The 10692-nt window shown below is 38.1% G+C and overlaps 2 protein-coding genes and 1 non-coding gene across 3 annotated transcripts in view; 1 reads left to right on the forward strand and 2 right to left on the reverse strand.

The window, feature by feature from the left end:
• Nucleotides 1-333: 333 nt before the first annotated feature.
• trnal-cag lies at nt 334-416 on the reverse strand. Its single transcript has one exon. It is a non-coding gene; the product is annotated as a tRNA-Leu (tRNA).
• A 1751-nt stretch (nt 417-2167) lies between these two features.
• On the forward strand, nt 2168-6861 carry LOC112151518 (alcohol dehydrogenase class-3). Its single transcript, XM_024280489.2, has 9 exons — nt 2168-2305; nt 3510-3611; nt 3902-4043; nt 4119-4206; nt 4286-4505; nt 4583-4843; nt 4995-5130; nt 5217-5355; nt 5979-6861. The coding sequence occupies exons 1-9, from the start codon at nt 2288-2290 to the stop codon at nt 6001-6003; spliced, it is 1131 nt and encodes a 376-aa protein (XP_024136257.1). The 5' UTR covers nt 2168-2287; the 3' UTR covers nt 6004-6861.
• Nucleotides 6862-8521: 1660 nt separating this feature from the next.
• LOC112151312 (leukocyte elastase inhibitor) overlaps nt 8522-10692 on the reverse strand; it is a 4808-nt gene continuing 2637 nt past the window's right edge. Inside the window, exons 4-11 of the mRNA XM_036217356.1 lie at nt 10335-10516; nt 10089-10229; nt 9841-9958; nt 9605-9747; nt 9437-9514; nt 9249-9323; nt 8994-9174; nt 8522-8870 (exon numbers count right to left, since the gene is read on the reverse strand). Of these exons, the coding sequence (XP_036073249.1) occupies nt 8623-8870; nt 8994-9174; nt 9249-9323; nt 9437-9514; nt 9605-9747; nt 9841-9958; nt 10089-10229; nt 10335-10511 (1161 nt within the window). The 5' untranslated portion in view covers nt 10512-10516 and the 3' untranslated portion in view covers nt 8522-8622. The remainder of the gene's footprint in view (nt 8871-8993; nt 9175-9248; nt 9324-9436; nt 9515-9604; nt 9748-9840; nt 9959-10088; nt 10230-10334; nt 10517-10692) is intronic.

Raw genomic sequence — 10692 nt, forward strand, 5'->3', positions numbered from 1 at the left:
GACTCTGATCTGAATGCCGTCAGTCACTATGCATCTAAACAATAATGTTATTACATTTTCAAGCATTCGACTAAGACATTAATTACTCAGATATTGTTTCCACTTGCTTGAAGAGCTAATTTTAAAAATGCATTATTTAAAGACATATTTACATTAATTTTGATGTTCAAGTTGGTGGCTAAATCCCTTTTATTGCCAGCTGTTGAGCTTTGTGTTGTTTACTGAAATGTTGTTCTGGTGATTTTTAGCACATTTTTATAGCAAAGACAAAGAAAAAAAGTCAATGTATTCTCAACGTCAATCAAATAACTCGTTGTTAATGAAAAAAGTTTTTGTCAGAAGTGGGATTCGAACCCACGCCTCCAGGGGAGACTGCGACCTGAACGCAGCGCCTTAGACCGCTCGGCCATCCTGACGTGATAACGCATGGCGATAAAAATATAATAAATAGAAGACCATGTATAACACATACATGACTGTTTCGTCCACATTGTTAAAATCCATTACAATAAATTGTTAAGAATACATGAATTGTATTTTCAAGAAGCATGGTTCTTTTTATATTTACATTTCCCCCATTGGGTTTTGCCTAAAAAGGTGTTGCTGCTCTCTCATGACTCTGACGGTGTGAACCTAAATGGTCGCTTCCTGTGAGTGACTGGCTATTCTTGACTGTTTCATTGACTGTTTAAGTCCCAGTCAATGTGACTTTTAACTATAATTTCTAGAAGCATAGACACGTGTGTTGGAGCCAGTGGCTACTTCCTGTTTGGAGCGCGCGCGGGGGTCAGGTGATTTCTCTGTTAATAAACTTCCGGTAAAACTATCGTCTTTTCCATAGACTGTATATAGAATAACTTTTAATTTTTACAGTCTATGGTCTTTTCACAAACAGGTGCTGTTATGTTGGAAACTAATGTATACGCAAAAAAAAGGAGTAAATTGTGTTTAGGGTATGATATCTACCTAGATGTGTAGGTATTCTTTTTTGGGGGGGTCATTCCGAAGTTAAAGGACACTTGGGCTTCACAAGTCATTTCTGATTATATATTCATCTATAATAGTAATATACTGTCAAAGGCTTGATTAGCTCAGCTTACAGACATTTGTGCAGTTTTTATTATATATCTGTTGTTAACATAACTTGCTGCACACTGTAATCACATTTGCAGGAAACAGAACTGCAAATTTGTACTTTAGTATATTTCTCTTGGAAGTGGAATCTAGATGTTACAGATAACAAAGACTTATGTACATAAGCTTTCAAAAATAAAAATAATTGTCTTATTTGGATTATACACACAGCAGGATTTCATGGGGGAGAGTGAGACATTTAATCTTAGATTATGTTGAAAAATTATGACAAATATAAGAGAAGATATCCATTTCTTCAACCATACTTTTGGAAAAGTTTTTGATGATGTTCAGTCCAGCATATTGTGATTCTCTGCCAGATTCTTCTTCTACCATGCTAAAAAGGCTATGGTAACAGGGCTGTGTGCATGCAGTGTGATACATATTCAATTAATGCTACTTATTATTGGAAATATTTTGTTTACTTAAAAAATGCTACAAGATAACCACTGAAAAAATAATTAATGCCAAAAGGTGAATTTTAAATGTGATGTTAAGATTTAATTTTGACATTAGAAGGGTAGACAAGGGAAATATTAATGGCCTTTTAGGGGGTAAGCCAGACTTATTTTGTAATTTTAATACTATTTTCAAGCATTTTTTTCTTAGTTTTTATAGATTTGGCATCAGGGGAAGTAAATGTACTTATAAAGTGTTTGGCATTTGATTTGTGAAACATTTAAAATTTGATGGTTGGGATGTAAAATGTCCTCCAAATCTAGCATCTTTGTTTAGAAAAAAAAGGAAGAAAAGAAACTACGATCTTTAATATTTTTCCAAAGTTAATAGTTAGATTTTTTTTCTTAAATAGTAAATTAATGCAGACACAAACTGTGTCCTTTTTTTTCTTTTACTTTTTGTGCCAAATAAATCTGCTTATTTTAGAATCATATTATGGTTGGATGCCAATAAATTAACCAAATCAAAATACGTTTTTGTTTTTTGTTTTTGTGTTTGTATTTGTATTAAACACTCACCTTTTCCAGCCGTATCTAGTTTTTCCTTACGATTTTCAACGACGTGATGACGTTGACGCTTACGCTTTGCTTTCTTGCGTGCGATTGGTCGAGATTTGAAGTTCGTACGTAAGTCCAAGGTCCGCTCGTAGACATGCTCGTAGACCCGCCCCCTTTTTGCCCTGGAAGGAACCAACATGGAGACAGCAGGCAAAGTAAGTTTCCACAAACTTTGCAAGAACCTTTTGATTTTTGCTCTTCTTCCGTTAATATAATGTGAATGTGCAGGAATAAGACGGAAACCTTCTTGTTCAGCTAGTTGACCCGAACAGTTTCATTGCAGTTTTTTTACATAAATCCAACAAAGAAGTTCTCCCTCCACACACCTCCTGTTCTGCACAGAACCGTGGGTTTGATGGGTGAGCTGCAACCGGATTCTGCAGGTTTAAAGTTTGCCCAGACCCTTGCATTTCGCGGAGAAAATGCATATTGATTCAGATTTAACGATTAATAATGCTAATTGTAGCGCTGGAGTTGTGGGGCTAATGACAAATCTTTGGGGTGAAACAATATAAAAATGTCAAATGAATCTGGATTACTCCGGTCCGGATTGCACTAAAATATTCTGCAGCTCTCGCGCAAGCGCACATTTACGCGGTGATATGACAAAGTTGAAGCTTTTATACTTGTAATTCAAACTTTTTTCAACTTTTTAATCCACCTTTTAGTCATTAAGTTTGACCATGCACTAATTTCTTACATATATTTTTTTTAATCTGGTAGATCAAGTTTTTTTTCTAACTAACATGTTATTTCATAGAAAAATAATAAGATTTTATGATTTTTTTTAAAATATGTATATTTATATTAATGAGCATATTTAAATATGCGATTATTTACAATAATAAATACTATTAATAATTAAAAAAAATATATATGTGTGTGTGTGTGTGTGTGTGTGTTTATTTAGAATGATAAAGAATTGATTTTAAAGTAAAACAATGTGACTGGATTGATATATATAAATCTTTGAATAAAGAAAAAATAATAATTATTAACCCAAAAATTTACCTAACTATACCTAAATGTTATTTTAGATAATGAACTGGAACTTAAATTATAAAAAAAACTGGAGCTTGTATGGCCTCGCATCATAGTTGGAGAGTCTTTTTGTTGCTTTACGGTCGTTTACTTGAAAGATCAACAAAAATCAGGAGAAAACAAGTTGAAACATAATTTAGTCTATCGCATTTGACTTTTGGCCCACGGGCCAGACTTTGGACATGTCTGGTTTAACAGATGTGTTATATGAGCTTTGGAAAATGCAGAAAAGCATTAGAATCACCGATTTTTGTAAAACATAAAAGTTCCACCTCAGATAAAAAAATACATGGCATGACAGTTTTATCTTTTCCTCAGGTTATTAAATGTAAGGCTGCTGTTGCCTGGGAGGCTGGAAAGCCTCTTTCTATCGAGGAGGTAGAAGTTGCTCCACCTAAGGCCCATGAAGTTCGCATCAAGGTAAATCAGCTTTGATATTCAGATCCACCTCCTTTAACATTTGGGTTTTGCTTTTAATATGACCTAACATTTACATTAAAAGTCTTATCTAAAAACGCTAGATTTGTTACTTGGAACTAAACAGGAATAGAGGATGGATGTAACAGTTTGTTGAGTTCACTGTATCTGGTTTTATCTAAAACAAAAAGAACAAAGCATGCAATTAAATGCAAAATTAGGATGGTACAGGCATTTTATCACTACTAAGTGACTTAAAGTTGTTTAGATTTCAATGAATTTGTCTTTCTCAGCTCTTTGCTACAGGGGTGTGTCACACGGATGCCTACACTCTGAGTGGCAGCGACCCCGAGGGGCTTTTCCCCGTCATCCTGGGACACGAGGGGGCTGGAACAGTGGAGAGCGTTGGTGAGGGGGTCACTTCATTCAAGCCAGGTGAGCAGCAATTAGCTGAAACATTAATACTTAAAATATCTTAACTAAAGCATACCATCTTATTCCCCCACATAGGTGATACAGTCATCCCGTTGTACGTACCACAATGTGGTGAATGCAAGTTCTGCAAAAACCCCAAGACGAACCTCTGCCAAAAGATCCGGTGAGTGTTGTGGATGTTTGAGGAATTTCCTCACATTTGAAAATGTAAACCGCTAAGTCTCTTTGCTCCCATTCTGCAGGGTCACCCAGGGTCAGGGTCTTCTTCCTGACAAGACTTCTCGATTCACCTGCAAGGGAAAGCAGATCTTTCACTTCATGGGGACCAGCACCTTTTCCGAGTACACCGTAGTGGCGGACATCTCTCTGGCCAAAGTTAACGAGAAGGCACCGATGGATAAAGTCTGCCTTCTTGGGTGTGGCATTTCCACTGGTTATGGAGCAGCTCTCAACACTGCCAAGGTGATCTATCAGTTGAGGGACTCCATTCCTCTTTAGAAATCACATTTTGCCTTCATGGGTCCTTTGTGCCGTCGCAGGTGGAGCCCGGTTCGACGTGCGCCGTTTTTGGGCTTGGAGCCGTCGGCCTGGCCGCTATTATGGGCTGCAAAGTTGCCGGGGCCACCAGGATCATTGGGGTCGACATCAACCCGGAGAAGTTTGAGAAAGCCAAGGACTTTGGAGCAACCGAGTTTGTGAACCCGAAGGACCACAGCAAGCCCATCCAGGAGGTTCTGGTGGAAATGACCGATGGTGGCGTCGACTACTCATTCGAGTGCATTGGAAACGTCCAAATCATGGTGAGCTTTCATTGTTCATTTTCTAGAGATAAGCAGTTACTAATAATAGAGTCAACTGATTAAGCGTGTTTGTTTAAAGTGTTGCTGGTTTATGAGGAAATATTCATAAGGAAACGCTGGGAGGAGGTATATAAACAGTTTGTTATCTCAGAGAGCTGCTTTAGAGGCGTGCCACAAAGGCTGGGGTCAAAGTGTCATCATCGGCGTGGCCGGAGCCGGTCAGGAGATCTCCACCAGGCCCTTCCAGCTGGTGACCGGCCGCGTTTGGAAAGGCACAGCCTTTGGAGGTGAGGGTTTTTACTCTGTTGCACGACTTCCGGTTGTACAGATATCAATACTTTAGTTGATGATGTGGGTTTTATATTCTTTGCAGGTTGGAAGAGTGTAGAGAGTGTTCCTAAACTGGTTGAGGAGTACTTGGAGAAGAAGCTGAAGGTGGACGAGTTCGTGACTCACACTCTGCCCTTCGAGAAAATCAATGAAGGGTTTGAGCTCATGCATGCCGGAAAGAGGTGGGGATTGCACTTCATTGGAAAGTCTCTTGCTACGCTCTCACCGAACGTGATTTGCACCTTTTTCGATGGGCGTAAATTTCACTATTCAACGCTTATCCAAAAATGCATTCATGAACTAGATGCTCCTAGTGCATCTAGTTTGTCTGAGGAGCTACCATCACAAGTTTTTTGTCTCATCGCCACATGAATCATTTACTGTATATGTCCCAAAACAGAGAAGTTCACCATCTACTGCAGGAGCAGCATCTGAATGAAGGGCACTTTCAGCGGTACTTCTGTCTCTGTGACCCAGTTTGAAGACTTAATGTCTCGGATTAGTCAGAGGAGGGAAAAATAAAAGTAGAATTGGAGGATGTTTTTACTTTAAAATTACTTTTAAAATGATCACAGAGTCCATGACAAGAACAGTTAACTTCACCTCCCTGATCTCCACCCACTGATCGTCAACAAGCCACGGGGCAAAGCTGAGTCCCTGATTGGTTTACACGAAACGTCTTCAACGCCAAAGTTCAGATATTAAATCACCACACCGCTGCATCTGTACATTGACTTACTATTAATCTTTCATAAAGTGTCCTCACTGTCTGACGTGTTTTCTCCCTTGTTTTTCTGTCTTGCAGTATCCGTACGGTGCTGACTTTCTGAAGTGCCTGAAACAACCACCATGAATCAATCTGTCCAACCATAGCAGCACTTCAGAGCCTTCGTCCCTGAATAAAATGTTTAGCAGCACTATTCCTGTAGTTTGTTTTTCAAACGGTTATTAAGAAGAAAAGAGAAATCTAAAAACCGTCGAAAGCAGTGAGAGTTCATTTCAAATCTATTTCCATGATGGAAAAAGACTGAAATGTTTGATTTTACAAAGTAAGCAAAATTTGATATGTTCCAAAAAAGGTACAGAACCATTTAAATGAATGACGATAAATAAAAAAACTAATGGTTTCAAACAAGCACTTAGCTTATTAGAATATAACTTCTCACCCTACTGACCACTCTTTGTAGTTGTGCCTGCCATAAAAATTAACTTCCAAATGACTTTTGTCATGTCGTGAGGATGGTCTTACTCTTAACATCTGTTACGTCCCAAGACGTTTTCTTTTTGTTTCCTTTTTGAGTATGTGCTCCAGAAGTTTTCAGGTGCTGGAATATGATTGGTCTGGTGTTCCAGTTTCAAGCATGGATTGCCTGCCAGAATAACCGCCTACTACAAAAGGCCTCTCCAGGAAGAAGACTGAAGGAGACTCATTTTACATCTCCCACCTTTCCCAAAGCTAGATGTGAATGTTGGAGTTGGACTGCTATTTTCTTTGACCCATGTTTTCTCCTGGCTTAGTCGTGTTAAGGAGGTTAGTTATTGTCTTTTGGTTTATTTTATTTTTGCAGGTAAGATTAGGGTTTTCTTAAGTGGGTCTTGTTTTGGTTATTATTTTGCCCTTGGTCCACTCTGAAGCCAATAATAACTACCGGTATGTTGTTTTCCATCCAATAAATTTGTTAATCTGCCTTATGTGTTCTGGCCTTTGAGACAGAGGGGAGATGGAGCCTCATCACTTTTGTGTTGCTTCTTTTTCGGACCACTAGATGGAGTAAATTGGGGCCGTAACACATCTTTAATAAAAATAAAACAAATAACTGTTTTGTCCCTTTAGACCAATGCATTATAGCTTCTTGGCTCCTAATGAGACGAAACTCCAAATCTCAAACTTCCATCCATCTTCATAACCAACCATATCCCTTTTGGGGTTGCTGGAGCCTATCCCAGTCACTTGGCAAAAGTGTTGTACACCCAGAACAAGCTGCAAGGCTATCAGAGGGCCACACACTCCCATTTACACCCAGAGATAATTTAGAAAAACCAATCAACCTATGAAGAATGTTTTTAGACTGAGGGATTTCAGAGAAAACCCACACAACATGTATGTTAAAGAGAACATACAAACTCCACAGCAAGAACCCAGAGGGGGTTTAAACCAGAGCCTTAATGTGGGGTGAAAGAGCAAACCACTACACCATCTTACAGCTCTAATCTAAAAAAAAAAAGCTAAATGCACTTGATAAAATTAGATTCTTTCTTGGGCATTTGGGTAAAACCTGCAGTGTGGTACTTTGAATGAATAATTATAGGTTCAAGATCACAAATGGGTCAGAAAAATGCCTCAAATTCTGGGTCTTTCTATTGACCGCCTCAATTTTTTTGTGTATTTTACTTTAAATAAATGTTTCTGTTTATAGGATGAAATGTCAACCTGTCTAACATCACTTGGCTTCTCTCTCCAAACATTTCTGATCATAGTCTCACATCATCCGCTGTTAATGAACACTAGAGTCCAAGCCTGGAGGAGTTCAGGCCCTTACTACTGTCGATGTCTGGGTTTGAGCATTCAAAGTGATCTTAATTTAGGAAACGCAGCTAGTCAATAAATTATTGGATTCATTTTAGTTGATTAATCTTGGAATTCCTGATTTTATGAAGAAACTTTCAGTTTTGACCATCTGTTAAGTGAAAACTTTATTTAATTGCAAAACACATTTAGTTTTTAAATTGACATTTAAGACAAAAAAATGTTTTTAATCAAATAAATGTTGATCTTTTTAATAAAAATCCAACCAAATCAGGAATTTGGCAGTGACAGCCATCCCTAAACTTAAAATACAAATATATTTATTAAAACAACAAGACAGGCAAATTTATTGATCATTTTTAATAACTTGTCTTAACCGACCATCCATCCATTGTTCTGTTTGTCCACCAATCAATCCAGTTATCCATCGCCTTTAAACCACCCATAAATTAATGTTTTGAATATTTTCTTATTGATGTTCTGTTTTCTCTGTTTTAGTGTGATAATCTTCAGTCATTTTAAGAACCACACTTTGGATTATTGTATTTTTTTAAATACTTTATATGAATAGCAATTCAAGATCAAAAATGCAAATTTTTAGTTAATATTTTTTATAATCCCCACATAAAAACTTTTAAATTACTAAATGTAAATCAAGGAAATCTTTAGAAGATAAAATGGTAATACATTTAAAGCACTGGTTTAGAAATATGTTTCAATTTTACCTTTAAAATATATATATGCTTATTTAATTAAATAGAAAAAAAACATTCAATCTTCACATGTATAGTGTGTAAATTTGAGTGGAGCTGCAAAAGTGCTGATTCTTAGGTAATTTTATCATTGTAACATAAACCTCTCTAGATGTACAGTATTTGGGGATACGACTAATAGACTTTCTTCAGTAAATTTCATCTCGGCCTCACAGCTCTAACCCAGGAGAGCAAAAGCGTCCAGCAAAAAGAAGAGTCATGCTGGAGTTGTGGCGGATGAAGAAGAGGAAGGGGTGGTCTGCGGTGAAGGTGGGAGTCCGTCTCCAAAGCATGGCTATAGAGGCGCCGCACAAACAAGCAGCAGTGGCAGCAGCTGCTTCCGTTCCCTCCTCATTCACCTCCACAAAAGCCTTGTGGGTAACCTGAGACAGAAACAGATCTTTGGTTCCAGACATACCTGGAAAAAAAAGATTTAAAAAAAGGGGGAAACTAATTAGAAAATGTCCAGAAACAATAATAAAATACAATAAAAATTGTAGTTTTTCTAAAGAGTTTCAACATTTTGTTCTATGCGTCTCACCGGAGAAGTTGCATCTCATGCGATCAAAAGCCTCCACCATGCCCATGCTGGTCAGGACTCTGTTCAGGTCATACGTCTCCTCCAGCTTGAATCGAGGCACTCTTACTTTAACATAAGTATGAGGCATTTTGTCTGGATGAGTCCACTCTGTGAATTTCTCATAGGTCAAATGTTTCTCCAGCTAAAAGGATGAAACCGTAAATATTAAAACGTAGGTTTCCTCTAACTATTTTAATGTTTTCAGACTCGTCTTACCTTTTTTAGACCTCCCTGCTTGGGTAAAAAGATGAGCATGCTCAGTTCGTTCTCCTTGTAAGGCATCTCCAGGATCTGTACAGCAGAGAGTTTTGGGCATGAAATACAAAATATTTTGGATTAATAATGATGTTAAAAATAAAGTCCTTTCAAATGATTTTCAGATGATTACGTGTGTATTTAATTACCTGGCAGTTGACTTCTTGAACAAAACCAAGCCGGAAGACACTTTTCTGCTTCATCATCTTCACAGACTTTGAGCGAAACTAGCAAAAACAAAGATATGTTGTCGCATTTCTGTTTTTTTTTTTTTTAATTAGTTTTTGCTTTATAAATATATATTTTGCTGGTTTTACCATGGTGAGTTTAAATTGAGCATCGTGTGTGTCAGAATTCAAGAACGGTATATCCCAGCTTCCCATGAAGTAGATTGCGTTGACCAACACCAGAGTGGTTTCTGTGCTCAAAGTCCCTTCAGAGAGGACATCTTTGATTTTTCCTGGTAAAAACATTGATGAAACATTGAATGAATAAAACATTTTATCATTGTTTTGGAGAGCGTCAGAGCTGATGGTGTGTGAGTGAGATCCACCTTGGGTCTGCTTCTCCACCCAGCTGTTGATCTGGATCCTGGCTTCCTCGTATTTGTTTCTGAAGTCCACAGACTCAAGTTCTGCATTGTAGCAGCTGTTGGTTTGTTCTAGGAACTCCTGAAAACTCATGACATCATCTATAAGTGATTAAGTCACTGTGTGGAGATGAATCAGTAGTTTACTGGGTCTCCAGTGACTCAGAGTCAGGGGTCCAGTAAAACATATCAGAGTTTCATGAAATGCTGACCTGAAGGAAGAGGAAAGACTGCTCTCCATACAGCCTGTTAGCAACACTCAGCAGAAACCCAGAACTCGACTTGTTCAGCTCCTCCAGCAGTTGTTGGAACAGAGTGTGAACTTCCTCCTGACAGTCCTGCATCTTCAAGCACTGTAAACAGAATACGAACAGTGTTACACAGACACTGTTAATATCAGGGACGTTTCATAACTTTGGTTTCCAAGATCAGAAACTCTTAAAGAATGTGAGTTGTACCTCAGCCATCTGTGTGGCTGTGTCTCCTCTGGCTCCCAGCAACACCATAGCCAGAGCTGAAGAGATGCTGAACGGAGAGAAGAAGATGTTTGCAGTTCTGTCATCCTCACTCAGCTGTCTGAGCATAGCCAGAGAGAAGTTGATGTTTGCCTTGGAGAGAGCATGAACGGATGCCATAGTGTCTGATGACGAGAAAGGAGGAAAATCTTTCAGTATTTATTTGTCAAATCAACCACAAGGGGGAACAATCTGGTCATTTAATGTGTTAATCTAATGCATTGACTGTAAGTCGTCCTATTTTGGAGAAAGAATGCCATAATGCAGTCTAACAACGAGAGAAAAAGAGAACAATTAACAT

Source organism: Oryzias melastigma, linkage group LG20, assembly GCF_002922805.2.
Source record: "Oryzias melastigma strain HK-1 linkage group LG20, ASM292280v2, whole genome shotgun sequence".
NCBI classification, from domain to species: domain Eukaryota; kingdom Metazoa; phylum Chordata; class Actinopteri; order Beloniformes; family Adrianichthyidae; genus Oryzias; species Oryzias melastigma.